The 16,303-nt window shown below is 42.8% G+C and overlaps 1 protein-coding gene across 4 annotated transcripts in view; it reads right to left on the bottom strand.

The window, feature by feature from the left end:
* The window catches only part of PLEKHH2 (pleckstrin homology, MyTH4 and FERM domain containing H2), a 230,063-nt gene that overhangs the window by 27,339 nt on the left and 186,421 nt on the right, over positions 1-16,303 (bottom strand). For all 4 annotated transcript variants that reach the window (XM_029593328.1, XM_029593325.1, XM_029593326.1 and 1 more), the window contains 3 exons: positions 13,135-13,232; positions 12,647-12,788; positions 6,806-6,951 (listed from right to left, as the gene is read on the bottom strand). In XM_029593328.1, coding sequence (XP_029449188.1) covers positions 6,806-6,951; positions 12,647-12,788; positions 13,135-13,232 — 386 coding nt within the window. The remainder of the gene's footprint in view (positions 1-6,805; positions 6,952-12,646; positions 12,789-13,134; positions 13,233-16,303) is intronic.

Genomic DNA, 16,303 nt, shown 5'->3' with positions numbered 1-16,303 from the left:
CGGGACCGGGCCGTGGGAGTTTTTTGCCGGTCCGCGGCGCCGCCAAGCACCGGCAGGTGTGTCGCGCGCTCCCGGTCTCTCCCGCTGCCGTTACCACCGGGCTGTCAGCACGTTCAAGCCCAGCGGGAACGGCAGCGGCGCTAGAAGAAGCTCTGCACCCGCGGCTGGGCCTTTTCTTCTTCCTGCGCCTGCCCCCCCCTCCCGTGACCCGGAACAGGAAGTGAATCGCGGTGCGCGGGAAGGAGAGAGAGCCGCGCCGTGCGAAAAAGTAGCAGCAGCGGCTGCAGCATCGGTCCCCGAGCAATAGAAGCAGCCGGTAATGGAGAAAGGAGACAGCAGCATGAGCCTCCCGCGGCCGATGGGATTCTTCTTTCTTGGCCAGCGGAGGCTGCTGCAGCTCCCATTTGTGCTCGGGGGAGAAGAGGAAGTGAATGAGAGAAAGAGAGAGAAGCAGCCGGCCAGCCTGTGTGTGATTGACTGGTCAGAGAGCTGATGTGTGTGTGTATGTGAGAGACAATGAAAGTGATTGCTCAGGGAGATGACTGATGTGTATGTGAGAGTGTGAGACATTAGTCAGGGAGGTGACTGATGTGTGTGTGTGAGAGAGAGAAAAAGCATGGAAGTGAGAAGTCTGGGTATGTGAGAAAGCATGGGCGTAAGAAGCCTGGTGTTGTGGGGGTGAAAGAAAGCATGGGAGTGAGAAACCTGGGTGAGTGTGCATGCATGAGAGAGAGAGACTGCTTGGTAAGGTGATGGTGTGTGTGAGAGAAAAAGACTGGTGTGTGTGTGTGAATATGAGAGAATGTGATTCAGGGAATGAGAAGCCTGTGCACGTGGAGAGTGAGCATGGAAATGAGAGAGACTGGTGTGTGTGTGTAACAGAGAGAAAGTGATTATGGGAATGAGAAGCCTGTGCATGTGGAGAGAACAAGCATGGGAGTGAGAGACTGGTGTGTGTGTGTGTGTGTGTGTGAGAGAGAGAGAGACAGAGAAAGTGATTATGAGAGTGAGAAGCCCATATATGTAAGTAGAACACGGGAGTGGGAAGCCTGTGTGTGTGTGTGTGTATGGCATGAGAGAAACTGTTCAGGAAGGTGACTGGTGTGTGCGTGTGTGAGAAAGTGATTATGAGAGTGAGAAGCCCGTATATGTAAGTAGAACACGGGAGTGGGAAGCCTGTGTGTGTGTGTGTGTGTGTGTGTGTGTGTATGGCATGAGAGAAACTGTTCAGGAAGGTGACTGGTGTGTGCGTGTGTGAGAAAGTGATTATGAGAGTGAGAAGCCCGTATATGTAAGTAGAACACGGGAGTGGGAAGCCTGTGTGTGTGTGTGTGTGTGTGTGTGTGTGTGTATGGCATGAGAGAAACTGTTCAGGAAGGTGACTGGTGTGTGTGTGCCAAAGACTGTTTGGGAGATGATTGGTGTGTGAGAGACAGAAACTGGTCATGGGGGCATGACTGGTATGGTGTGTGTGTGTGAGAGACATGGGCACTAAGGAAGAGGACCATAAGTATAGAGCTTAGCTTCTACTGCTGCTTCTGGTGAGTGCCACGGCCTGCAGGGAAGGGGAGTAGGAGAGCTGCTGGAGGGCGTAAGTAAAGGTGGCTTTTTAAGTTTATTTTTCTTGACTGCCATTTTAATTGTGTGATGTCTGCTTTTTTGAAATATTTTATTGGTGTTTGGAGAATGGTTAATAGTTTTTATGAGTTTTTAATTGTTGGATGTTCATAGCTGTTTTGAAACATTTATTCTGCTTATTAGTATAGTTTTACAATTATTTCTGTGTGGGGATCTATAGCTGCTTGCTAGTTCTGTTTTCCTAATAAGAGGTGTATTGGTTTTTAGGACCTGATTTAATATTTGTAGTGTTGCCTTTTCATAGATAGGGTTGCTCCTGTTTGAGTGTATTCCATAATACAGGTGTAACTGTGTGCGGATTAGTTTATGTGCATTACTACAGATCCTGGGAGTATGTTAGGTCGGTTCTGTGTCTGTTACCGAGATGAGATATTTTGCTAGCATGTAAGCGTTTGTATCGGTCTTATTTGTTGTGTTTTCTCAGAGGACATGCATTGGTGGTAAACTGCTGTCTTTTCATAAGTAGGGCTATTGAGCCTGGAAATAGAAGGAGTTTGAGTTGCTGTTACTGAGATGTCACTAGAACCAGAATATCTTTTTTGTAGGGTGAGTTGTATGGGGAATGTCATAATTCTGCTTTACATCCATTATTGTGGGTCAGGGGGGTTCCTGTGGATACAAACTGTACTTTTACATCTAGCCCCGTGATGATCATGGGTCAGTGTGCCATGCATGTGAGAACCTATGGTGAGTTGAGTTACATTCACATTATAAATGTCATAATTAAATGATAAGTGTGCACTAAAATCCAACCCCATCCATAACCCCGCCCCCATATGAAAGCCCCGCCCTCACCCCACCCTCACGGGGCGAGGGCGGGGAGAGGGGTCACCGCAACATGAGGAACTGTATTGCGGGGTCACGGCATTAGAAAGGTTGAGAACCACTGCATTACAGGAAGACCTTGCAAGACTGGAAAATTGGGCATCCAAATGGCAGATGAAATTTAATGTGGACAAGTGCAAGGTGTTGCATAAAGGGAAAAATAACCCTTGCTGTAGTTACACGATGTTAGGTTCCATATTAGGCGCTACCACCCAGGAAAAAGATCTAGACATCATAATGGATAATACTTTGAAATCGTCAGCTCAGTGTGCTGCAGCAGTCAAAAAAGCAAACAGAATGTTAGGAATTATTAGGAAGGGAATGGTTAATAAAACGGAAAATGTCATAATGCCTCTGTATCGCTCCATGGTGAGACCGCACCTTGAATACTGTGTACAATTCTGGTCTCCACATCTCAAAAAAGATATAGTTGCGATGGAAAAGATACGGAGAAGGGCAACAAAAGTGATAAAGGGGATGAAGCAGCTCCCCTGTGAGAAAAGGCTGAAGAGGTTAGGGCTGTTCAGCTTGGAGAAGAGACGGCTGAGGGGGGATATGATAGAGGCGTTTAAGATCATAAGAGGTCTTGAATGAGTAGATGTGAATCGGTTAAGACCTTGTGAAGTTAGCAAGTAGCACATTTTAAGACTAATCAGAGAAAATTCTTTTCCACTCAACACACAATTAAGCTCTGGAATTTGCTGCCAGAGGATGTGGTTAGTGCAGTTAGTGTAGCTGGGTTCAAAAAAGGTTTGGATAAGTTCTTGGAGGAGAAGTCCATTAACTGCTATTAATGAAGTTTACTTAGGAAATAGCCACTGCTATTAATTGCATCAATAGCATGGGATCTTCTTGGTGTTTGGGTAGTTGCCAGGTTCTTGTGGCCTGGTTTGTTGGAAACAGGATGCTAGGCTTGATGGCCCCTTGGCAATTTCTTATGTTCTAAGATGGCAGAAGCCTCTTCTTCAGATGGGATTGCAAAGTTGAAAGAAGTATTTCTATCTTGCGAATGCTATGAAGTAGTAAAGTTTTTCCTCAGGCAATGCCCTGGAAATACGGCTAAAGTCCCTTATATAAGGACTAGAACTGGTGATAGGCGGGATATAAATCTTTTGAATAAATAAATAAGGGAGCTAAATACAGGTTGAGAAGACATGTAGAATATGAATTACGGACTTCACCTGCCTCTGTATGACATCAACTGACGAAGGGATCTTAAAACATAGATTAGCCTGACAGAAGTATACTGCCTACCCAACTACTTTTGTTGCTTGTTTTTTAATTTAAATTTTATTTTATTAAAGATGCAATATTACAACTTGGCACAGCATATAATTGGTTCTGTTACACAGTATGCACTCAACAAATAGAAACAACCCAACATATCATGTATTTTCTATATAATTAACCGTAACCATATCCAAAGCCCTTCTCACCCCTTCTCTCATTCATAAACCGGTCAAACAGTGACTTTCAAAGTTATTATCTACAATTCAAATAACGCTCCGTAATCATTAAGTATCAGACTTTTGGCCCTGTGCGGTAAGGACAAAATGTAAGGCATCCATAAGTTTAAAATCACTTTCTTTCCTCTTTGGTATTCCATCTTTGCCAGATATTTTTTCCCATGAGCAATACATTGTGGACACTATTCCTCCATTGTATAATAGATGGAGTTTCAGCTTGATGCCTGCAGCACAGAATGGAGTTTTTGACAAACAGAAAATCCTTGTGGATCCATAACTTTTTAAGCACATTTCCTCTAGGTAAAAAGAATATCCCCAAAGTGTTTGTAGCCATAAAACTGACTTTCAAAGCTAGAATGGAGAATAACAATATGTCCTCGCAATGGTCTCATTTCATGACCAGATTACCACAAGGTTCAGCTCTATCTGCCATGTTATTTAACTTATACCTAGCCCCATTGTGTAAGGTCTTGACAGGCCTCTGTGAAGGATATAAACTATATGCTATTGCCATCCAGTTTTTTATTCACGTACATCCATCATGGTCAGAGGCAGTAGATCTTGTGAACCTATGTTTGGCCACTATCAAGAAATTAATCTTCTTTAATAAACTAACTCTGAATCTTGCAAAAACACAATGCATTCTGATTCAGTGCTCTCCAATTAAGATCCAACAAATGTCAACTGTGATCTAAAATTCTGTGTTCTCACTAGACTTCTGTATCCATAATTTAGGAGTTGTTTTCGACCCCATTCTGTCTTTCCGTCCCCTTGTAAGAAGCCTGCTAAAATTTGGTTTCTACAAACTTCAGGTTACGTGTGGTCTTAAACGTCTCTTGGAGAAGCCAGATTTTAGGATGGTTGTGCAAACATCAGTTCTATCACTGTTGGATTACTGTAACTCCATCCGTCTCGGCCTACTTTCTATGACAATCAAGTCTCTGCCACTATTACTTAATGCCGCTGCCCATCTTATCTCGGGGAGCAAAAGACGCGACCACATTACCCCCATTCTTGTGGACCTTCATTGGCTTCCCATTACGGAACAGATTAAATATAAAATTGCTATGACTACTTTTAAACTGATTTCTTCAGACAAGTTACCATAGGGCAATGCACTTTTACATATATATTGCCCCACATGCAAGCTACGCTCTTCTCAGAGGGGCCTTCTGGACGTGCCTTCAATGCACGAAGCAAGATTATGCTGCACCGGGGATTGTGCCTTCTCTGTGGCAGTTTCAATTTTGTGGAACGCTCTACCAGAGGCCTTACAACTAGTTGATAGCCTAAAAACCTTCAAATCTATGCTGTGTGATTTGATCTAAGTAGTTTCTAACCAAATTATTAACTGAATTACTGGCTGTAACTGAGCTTGTCTTATTTATGTGTTTTACATGTTGCATAGGTGTTAATCATTTTATGATTGTATTACCTGTACATCGCCTAGTTTCTTGCTTTAGGCAGTTTATAAATACAATAAATGCAAATAAAATCTACCTCTCAGTGCATATTGTAAGAGCTGTTCATGCGCATATGTGCACCCGATTTCATATTGATGCCCACATGTGCGCAAATGTCACCTTGCTTGCGTAAGTGGGGGGGATTTTACCAGACATGCGGGCTGACACTAGAAACCATTTTCCCAGTTTGTTCCCAGTTTGCCCGTTAACCAATCAGCCTTTCTAACCCACCCCTTTTACTTTGCCTACCTTTTACCCTATAAGGCCAGATCCCCTAAACCTCGCTAAGTAATCTATTTTTTTTATTTTATGACTTATATGCATAAGAAGTAAAGCTACATGGTAGGGGACCCCCAGCGCGTGCTTGTGCGCGTAAATAGGTATGTGCAGAGATCATGCCTCAGCCCCGGCCACCCCATGCCATGCCCCACCCCTTTTAGCAAAAATTATTTTTGTGCGCGTACCGGGAGATACACACATACCTGCGAGGGTTTTAAAATCCGTGTGGCGTGTGCCGCACCAAATCACGCACGTATCTCCCGGCTACGGAACGCATAGGGCTTGTAAAATCAACAAGATATATTTTATTTGCAAAAATAAATATTCCATATATGCAAAAAAAAAAAAAAGATTTATACATGGAGGCAGGTATATTTAAAAGTATGTGCATGTACTTGAAATCACCCATATTGCCGATTCCTCCCCCCCCCCCCCCGTTCACCCAGTTCATCTCCAGTTCACCAAGACCCTCTAGCACTTCATCTCGAGCACCAACTAGTTCACAGATCTCTTACCCAAAAATTGTAGACAAGTCTGATTTCAACTGTGCTAATCAATTAGCAAGTGTAAAACTGAATAAGTAAGATAATTTATAAGCGAATATCTCTTATAAAACAGCAACTTCCAGGCTTACCTCTTGACCCTGCCCCAGAACACCCCAGAACACCCCTAGACCTCCCCCCCCCTTTTGTTCACCAGTAAATTTGCATGTGAAACTAAAAATACATGTGCACGTACTTTAAATGTTTATTAAATAGCATGTACACAAATACAGGCTACTTATGCAAGTATATACTAATTTTCCACTCGCAATTCCTTTGAAAATTTACTCAGTGGTCTTCAATTAAGAGCCAGTCAAATAAGGTCGAAATAGTTGTACCACATGGCGTTTATGCCAGGCCCTTTTGACCATAAATATGTTGCTTTAGCTTTAACCACGAGGGCACAATCACCCCTAGAATCTTGACGTGAGATTTAAAAGACAGCGGCACCCCATCCAATGGTTAATCTGTCACACTTTGGTAACTTGCACCCCCCTGCGTGTGACCACACTAACATTAACTTAAAAAAAAAAAAGAAGCCACACTTTGCATAGGAAAGTTTTTCCAGCTAGTTCGTTAGATTGTATCTCACCGTAATTGCTCCTCTGAGCAGCCTTGCCTGTAAAGCTTTGGATAGAATCTCTCCAGTGCTTGTTTTATTGCTTGGTTGCCCTTGGACTGCAATGTCCCTTGCCCTGCTGCGGTGGAGCACGGCTGTTCACAGTCCCCATTTTCCACCTAGTGGGATGATCAGAGAAGGCAGAATGTAGAATCCAGCAGCTTAGGACACAGCACCTGATTATTAGCCCTATTGCTTCCTCTTTTGGTCTTTCGTAGTTCTCTTTCTTTCTTATCCTTATATATTCTTATCTTGTGTATCTTTTTTTTTTTTTTAGTTTAATACACTTTACTTATTACATCATAAAACAATACAACAAAACAAACATGGAAGGAGAAATGCAGTAAGCAAGACTGAGAAGCACTTATCTATGCTGCTTAATCTTTATACATTTTTTGTAAAATAAGAGATTTGATTATGGAATCCATGTCCTTCCGAGACATTTTACAATGGGAAAATCTCCTGAAGCAAACCTCTGGTAGAAAAAAAAATTGCTCAGCAGTAGAGGTTACTTTAATGGGCACATCACTTCTACTGATTCTTTCATCTGTTTCACAGTTCAGCTACATGGCTTACAATTACTTCACTACAAGGACAGAAATACATGGCACCAGGTGCTTTCAAGTTGTGGCAATCAGCAGCATCCTGCAGCTATGCCAGAGAGGGCTGTTGCAACCCGCGGCAGCACCAGAAACAGCCAGAAGTTTATACCTGTCGCCATGGTACCTGTGTGCCACCTTTTTTTTTTAAATTTATACTTTTATTCAGATTTTAAAACAAATTTATAACATTTGCAAAAAATCAAGAAAATAACTTCAGTACAGGAAAATACAAAAAAAGAAAATAACACTACAATATGTTCTGTACTTCAGAAATAAAGTCCCCAATATTGGGAGGATAATCTGGAAATTTATAAACAAGTTATATTATAGGAAATTGTATATGAATATCCCAAGTGAGACTATTACATTTTTGCCTACAGTTTTCTCAGCCCTGCTCTTTATCCGCCAAAAATACCTCAAGATGGGTAGGATCTAGAAAAATAAATTTGTTTTTTTGAAGAACAATTAAGCACTTACATGGGAATTTCAAGTAAAAAGATGCTCCTAACGCTAAAACCCTAGATTTTAATAACAAAAACTGCTTTCGCCGTAGCTGGGTACTTCGTATAACGTCAGGAAACACTTGGACTTTACATCCACAGAAAAGAAAGTCTTTATTTCTAAAGAACTTTTGCAATATTAAACTCTTATCCTGTTCTCTACACAGAGATACTACCAATGTAGCTCTACATGGGATATCATCAATCGATGCCTCAAGGAATGAAGTTAAATTTGGGGATTCCCGTTGTATGGTGTCTAATTCTTCTACCCCCTCTTGAGGTTGAATTTTTGATTTGGGAATGAAATACAACTTAGAAATACTTTTTTCATCAATATTTGAAATTGACAAAATTTCATTCAGATATTTTTTCAGCAATTCAAATGCTGATAACAGTCTAGACATCGGAAAATTCAGAAACCTTAAATTTCTCACTCGGTTTTCATTTTCTAACATTTCTAACTGTCGGTGGATAATCAAGCTATCTTTAATAAAAGCATTATTAGATCCTTGTAAAGTTGTTATCTCAGTATTAATAATCCCAATATTTTCATCATTCATATTCAATCTAATTACCTGCTGATCTATCTTGTTATTAATCACTACTATATCTTCCTTAAATTGCTTAGTAGAATTAATTAAGGTTTTCTTTACTTCCATAAGAACCTTCCAAATATCACTTAAAGTAACATTTTGAGGTTCTAATGATTCAATATCAGTATTTCCCCCAGGTATCACTTCCTGAGGTACCAACACATCCTGACTATCTTGCACACCAGCATTCTCCATATTTCTAGTGTTATCAATATTCACTGAGGCCCCAGTCCCTTGTACCATTCTCTGTTGGTCGGAACTCAGGGTCTCCATCAACCTCAGGGTTGACCTTAGTATGGCAGGACTCTCTGGTGAACCTGATGAAAAGGAAATTTCAGGAATAGAATGTCTCTCAAACTGTCCTATTCTTCTTACCACATGGGAGTCCATCGGGCCTCTAGCTGGTGTGACTCCTGGAGATGAAGTAGCAAACTTTGTCTTTCTTTTCTTACCCATAAATGGGTATTAAGATAGACTAAAAAAAATTTCAGAAGGGGCACGCCCCTTTGGCGCGCGGCTTCGGCAGCGCGCAGCCCTTCTGGTTTTATTGGGGAGTCCCGTCGCCGCTGGATGACGTCAGCGGGGTCGGCGCAAGGAAAAGATGTTTTCTCTGCTCCCAAGGCTCCCTGTATTCCAACAGGGTTCCCTTCGCAGTCCTTCACGCCTCCTCTCTCTCGAAAGGCAAGTCTCTCCAATTCCTCCGAATGCGCGCCGCAGCCCTTCCGGTTTTATCAGGGAGTCCCGTCGCCGCTGGATGACGTCAGCGGGGTCGGCATGAGGAAAAGATGTTTTCTCCGCTCCCAAGGCTCCCTGTATTCCAACAGGGTTCCCTTCGCAGTCCTTCACTTGCCTCCTCTCTCTCGAAAGGCAAGTCTCTCCAATTCCTCCCCTGTGTGCCACTTTTAAACCACTCAGCTTCACCTGCTTTATTCTCTGTAGCTTGCTTTCACAGTCTAGTGTGGAACATGTTCTAATCTGAGGTGCTGTAGAAAACGTTCTTCAGGAAACAGAGGGATTCTTCATCCAAAGGTTCATGGCACTGCCTTTTTAAGTATTGTCAAGTGTACTATAACTATGAGTCATTTCTTCCTCTCCAAGGTAGGCATTCCTAGCAGCCAGTGTCTCTCCTCATCTGCCGAGGAGAAACACTGGCTCTGCTGCATCCCTCCTATAATAGGAAAATGTAAACTGTACTACGGGTCTGGTTATTCTGTGCTAATGAATAGGGCTCATTCATCCCCTGGAGGTTTGGGCTTCCCCTAGGTGAACAGGAGCCAAATACTGGATATTCCCAGATATCTATTGTTGTAAATGCAGTTATTCGGCTGCTATTCGATGTGCTTTCACACTGGTTACAAAACTGGTCAGTCTTTCATTATCGGAGGGTGTACTTCCCAGTTCCTTCAAAAGGGCTGTTGCTCGTGCTGTTATTAAAGGCGTGATCTTCCTGTTGACCTTCCATCTAGTTATAGGCTGTTATCAAATCTTCCTACATTAGGGGAACTCCTTGAAAAGGCAGTTCTTTCTCAGCTGCATTCATTTTTATCTGATAATGACGTTCTGAATCAGTTTCAATGTGGTTTTAGAAGTGGGCACAGCACTAAAACTTTAATACTGGCCCTACTTGGCCAGGTTCTGAGATTGATACACCACAAGGGGCAAGCTGTTATAATTCTGCTTGATCTGTCAGCAGCTGTTGATATTGTAAATCATTCGATGCTTATTGAAAGGTTGCAGAAGGTGAGTATGGGGGGACAGTTATTCAATGATTTATGGATTTTTTTAAGTGATCACCAGCAACAGGTCAGAACTGGGGTGCGATCTTCATCCTAGAAACTAATTTGGGCGTTCCACACGGCTCTGCCCTATCAACACTTATTTAATATTTATCTTCAACCTTTCTGTGATTTTTTGGGTGGACTTAAAGTAGACTTTTGAGTATATGCTGATGACATTCAGCTATTGTTTTCGCTAGGAGACCATGTATCCACTGTGTTTGTTAGAATTTCTCAGTGTTTGCATGCAGCATCTGTTCAGATATGCAAACATTTATTTTGAATTTAAAGAAATTCCAATAGAATAGCTACTGTAATTAATTTTTTAAATAAAATTATTTCATTGTCACATGAGAGGAAAGGACCTCAGCACTTAATGGAAACAAAGAACTGGATTCAAACTCAGATAATTCAGTCACAGGTTCGCAAAAACCTTTTATTTTGTTTTTTAGCTGATACTCTTTTTTAAATTTTTTGTGTTCTGTGAAGATACAAATTAATTGTCAAAATTCAGAAGTCTTTACCCTATGAGTTACAAAGCCTTTTGAAAGAGTTGAAGATCCACTTATTCCAGGAGGCATTTTAAAGTGCCTGTGCAATTTTATGAAGTTTTGCCGATTTTCAAGCTGTTCTATTGTTGTTTTATTTAAGTATGATGTTTTTACTATTTGTATGTTCTCTGTTATTATGTGTCTGCATACTGTCAAAGTTATTATGTTATCCGCTCAGCATGGTTTGCCAAATCAGCAGACTATAAGAATTTAAAGTAAATAATAAATAAATATTTAAGTTGAAACAGTTATTCAGCAAGACCCAACAAAAGATATCTGGAACGTGCAGGATCCTGCCTGCATTGATCATTACTGGTCTCCACTCTCACCCACAACTGGCGATTTACCTGCATATCCTAAATCCAGCTCAGAGCAGGAGTACATTTGGCTGGCTTCCTAGCTCTCATCATTTCCTATGGGAGGAGAAACTTAAGGGAAATAAGGGGAGCCAACCCACGCCACACTACTTCCTTTTTCTCGTCTTGATTCCATTATAATGCAATCTGAAAAGAGTCTCCGGAATAAAGATGAAAAACAAGGTCCTGCTTGGAGCTTTTCTGCAGCACATCCTGGCTATTGAAGAGCGGCGTTGGGAGGGCACCAGCCAGCACCGAACACTTTAGTCCCCAAGCTCCTCACCTCCACCTCACACAATTTCAAATAATCAAATGACAACCCCAAAATATTAGCAGATTTTGAGAGGGTGCACATGAAGCTAGGGCTTTGAAAAATAAAAATGGAGTATGTAAAGCAACGGGCATTGGCCGGAAGGCCCATGCAGTTCATGGCCGGAAGGAACGAGCAGCCACTGAAGTCGCTAACAGCTCAGGAGATGTGTAGCAGCGAAAGGCAAAAGGAAACTTTTTATTCATTTGTATAGCACTGCCAGGTATATTCAGCGCTGTACACAGACACATAATGGACAGTCCCTGCTTCTTGGAAGCTTAGAACTTAATCAACAGAGACAGCCAGCCACATAAAAACCAATAAAAGGGTCTGAGTTAAACAGAGAAGCCATGATTGAGAAGAACTAAACCTGGTGCATTACAGATGAGACTGAAAGAGAAAGGGGCAACTTTAATGTAAGGAAGTCTATGTAAGAAAACAATCAGTGGGACTGGTAGGTGTGGTTGTATGTCTTTACTATAAAAAGTTTGATTCTGATTAGTCTTTGACACGACAGGAAATGCTCTAATGTCACACTTCCTTTGGACTAAGTAATGAGAAAATGCACTTTAAGAGCATGTCTCACAAAAATGAGCACACCAGTATGTTTCTAAAGATGATTTCCAATATAGGAATTTTGGCTGTTGAAGTTTGCATTGGATGTATGCAACTTCCTCTGCGGTGCAAAGCAACGCAGTACCCTATGCTTCTAGCAAGCCTTTCCAGCGGCTACAGCAACGTTTTTCCTGCATGGACTTCTTTTGTTGTGACAGAGCAGACTTGACATTTATCTTACTGCACTCAGCCACTAAGTAATGACTTCCAGATCCCTTTCAGCATTTTTCTTCAATATCCATACTGTGCAGTTTACAAGTAATATTCTTATTATATATGAAAAGAACCAACAAATTCTACTGCTCTATACTGAAACCTGCCATTCTTGCAGGTGGGCAAGCTTTCTTATTAAAGTTTGCTAAAGGGGATTCCGTGAGTTCAAGTGGAAGTTTAATGGGGTTTAGCTTTTCCTTAAAACGTGGTTGCTGAGAGGGCGGGGGAGGAGAGCGTTTATTGAACTAAGGAGCAGTAACATAAAATCTACCATCATCATCAAACATTTCAGAGATTACCTGAGACACAAGCGCTGCCATTTCCAATGCCAACTCCTTGTTAACAGGGAAGAGTCCCTGCACGATCTGGTCGTTTGTCTGGAACATCAACAGCAGCTTCTCCCTGTCTGTCTCCCCACAGGACTGCATCGAGAAGCAGAGCCTACAAAGAGAAGCTGGATCCTTAAAAGCCAAAAAGAGAAAGGATCATGCCGATTTTCCCTTCTCCTTGAGGAGATAATGGGAGTTTAATTGCTGTTGGCAAAGTAACAGACCATATTACTTTTATATCCCCAGACAAAGTGGAGGGTAAGAATGATGGTGAGCTCCTGGAATTCAGTGTACTTTTTCTTTTCTATTCCTGGATGTTAGTGACACTGCTGATGACCACTTTTGTCCTAGCAGTGAATGCTGGGCATTTTATTCATGGTCATCATATCAAGAGCTCTGGATATCAAACTCTCTCTCACTAAAGGCAAAGGGACCTGGAAGGAATCGGTAATGAATACCTGTTCTTGTAGGTGAGGCGCACGGTCCTTGTACTTTCACACTTCCCAGGATGCTGTTCCTTGGAGGCCTGCTCCCACTTTGAAATAATGTCACAGATCTAGGCAGAGAAGCAGTTTTATGAATCTGAGGCAGCCACATTACCTCGCCGTTGGAATGAAGTTAATCAATATTTTGTGCCAGTGCAAAAACTGCTCCAAAATTCCGAATTGAAATAGCCCTGAACTCCGATAATACCTGTACAGTCATGACGCAAGCTTCCCAAAGCCATTCTAGCACCGCACCTATATGATCACAACACCAGCAACTTAATTCTCGGACAGCAAGGGGGCTCAGGATAAGGTTGCCAACTCTCCAGGACTGTCCGGAGGCTCAAGGAATTAAAGGTTAACCTCCAGGAAACTGTTAAAAGCAACCTTAGGAAATCTAAAAAGAAAGAATACTAAATCATACTTATCGGTCAGTAGCCTAGTTTCATATATTCCTGGAGACTATCGTCCAGGAACAATACAATGTGAGTAAAGACACTCATTTACATGAGAGAACCATCTTGATTATTTTTGTCTAATGAAGGTACTTTACATGTATCAGTAAAAATAACTGAATGGCATTACACTAACATTGTGCGGCGAGAGGCTGCAGAGTGAGACTTTGAAGCGATCATTTATGATATTGTCATCTACTGATACATAAGTTTTTTGAAAGAATTTTTTGAAAAAAAATTTTTTTGACTTATATGATTGGATTTGTATCCTTTTCCCTCTCTTTTTGTTTTGTTATTTGATTACACTAACATATACACACAAGCCATTTAAGCATACATTAAAGAATAAAGTAAACCATCATCCTTTTAAAATTAAGGTTCATAGCTCTAATAGTGAGTTTTCAATATTGTTTTGGTTCATGTAATACAATTGAACTGCTCATGCTCATGGAGAATTTGGCATAAAACACTGGTGATTATTTTTGTACTGGAGAAAAAAATGTAAATAAGCCACTATTTTTATAGTACACAAGTTTCAAGTTTCCAGTCCCTGAGCCATTATATCACTTTGTACTTCACTGTGATGGAGAGAGTGAACTATCGGTTGCTGAGGTAGAGTGGGCAAAACTGGCTAAGATAAAGAAGGCCTCCAGGGCAAAGTTATAACAGAAGATGAGAGGGACTACAAATCCCATCATCCCTAGAGAAAGTGAGATTTAATAGGGTGAAGATTCCAGCTTCACCAACATTCAAAAGGAGAGGCAGTTATTCTTATTTCCAGAAGGATTAGCTGGAGGAAAGGAAGAGAGCCCAGAGGATATAGAGATAGGCTGCAGAGAGATTAGTATCAGAGGAGTTGGAGACTGGGTGAAATTTAAAAATTGCTATTTGTTTTGCTTGCTGAACCTGTTGCAGCTACCTAAACTGTGAGATTTGAGAGGCTACTTCTCAGTTGGTTACCACTGGATTGCTTGTAGCATCCTATTAAACTGGGATACTGCAGGGAGAAAGGAGATTACAGACCCAAAGCTGCTGTTGGAGACACATTTTAATTCCAATTAAGCAGAGAGAAAAAAATGAAGACTTCATACTAGCACGGCTCAAAACAGTCCAGAGTTGGGAAAGTAGCGGCCAGCCAGACTTACAAAGGGAGTGATAAAGAAAATCCCAGAGAAGCAGATGAGGAAGATAACTGAAGTATTGACATTTTAAGAAAGTGAGGGACAAAGTACAAGAGGCAACTGGGAATTGTAATCCAAGAGAAATCTGAACCAAATGCAGCCAGAAGAAGGAAACTAATGTCAGGAAATATAACATTAATTGGTGGGCCTAGGTGAGGCTCATCAAGGACTTATTTAGCGAGCAAGTTCTCTCTGTTGCGCCCTATTGCACAGAAGGTGAACCCTTGAGCCGAGGTGGCATTAACGCTACCCGCAGGGCAAGTCCTACAGGTCCCCACCATCGGTAGGCAGAGCTGGCTGACTGACGGAGGCCGGCTGGAGCTTTGCCAATACCAGCCCTCGTTCCCCTCAGGTTGAGCCCTTGGGTACTGGGGCCAGCTGGAGTTAGGTGGGCCTCCGTCCAAGGTCTTCTGATGGACGGGGAGGAGGTCAGCCAGGGACCAGCAATTGTAGGAGTAGCAGGTCTGATCTGGAAGAGACGGAGTCCCAGAGACCCGGGCGCCAAATGGAACGAGAGGCAGGCAGGGGGCGCCCGAGTAAGAACAGGCCGAAGCCCGAGAAGCCAAGTTCAGAATGAGTTTAACAGAGGCGTCGTTGAACAAACTGGAGTCAGGGCTGGCAGCAGGCAAGGTAGCATGGTAAGGCAAGGCAATGGTCAAGACCAAGAGGTAGTCAATGGCGTAGTCAAACAAAGCAGGGGTCAGGTCCAGGAGAAGATCAATAGTGTGGTCAGGCAAAGCAGAAGTCGGGTCCAGGAAATGATCAGTAGCTTGGTCAGGCAAAGCAGAGGTCGGGTCCAGGAGAAGATCAGTAGCGTGGTGAGGCAAAGCAGAGGTCGGGTCCAGGAGAAGATCAGTAGCGTGGTGAGGCAAAGCAGAGGTCGGGTCCAGGAGATGATCGGTAGCATGGTCAGGCAAGCAGAGGTCAGGTCCAGGAGATGATCAGTAGAACGAGTAGAGTAATGCAGGGACACAGGAACAAGGAGAATACTGGAACTAGGATCAGGAACACGAACAAGACAGGAACCAGGAACACAAAGGAATCACCAGGGGAAGCAACGATGTCCCCATGGAGACCTGTTGCAAAGGCAACTAACTGTGGCTGGGCCCAGCCTTATATACCGGGATCCCTTTAAAAAGAAAGGAGATGTGCGCGCGCCTAAGGAGAGGTGCAGCTCGGGACGGCGGCATATCCTCGCGGACCGTGCGGGGAGGCCTGCCGCAGAGCATGGACATCCATCACAGAGGTAGGAGCACCGGAGTTGGCCCGAGGTCGTAAGCAGCAGCCCATGGCTTGAGAGAAATGGAGCCAGACGGTGGAGCAGGCAAACGAGGGTAAGAGGGCCTGGCCATGGGCCTGCCGCGGCCGGCATACACAAGAGTACCCCCCCCCTTACGCCCCCCTTTTGGAGGTCTGGGTTTGCTCGGATGGGCACGATGAAACTGCAAGAGGAGGCCTTTATCCAAGATGTTACGAGCTGGCTCCCAAGAATTTTCTTTTGGGCCG

The sequence above is a fragment of the Rhinatrema bivittatum genome, chromosome 3 (genome assembly GCF_901001135.1).
Source record: "Rhinatrema bivittatum chromosome 3, aRhiBiv1.1, whole genome shotgun sequence".
Classification (NCBI taxonomy): domain Eukaryota; kingdom Metazoa; phylum Chordata; class Amphibia; order Gymnophiona; family Rhinatrematidae; genus Rhinatrema; species Rhinatrema bivittatum.
This window is presented reverse-complemented; position numbering and strand designations above follow the sequence as displayed.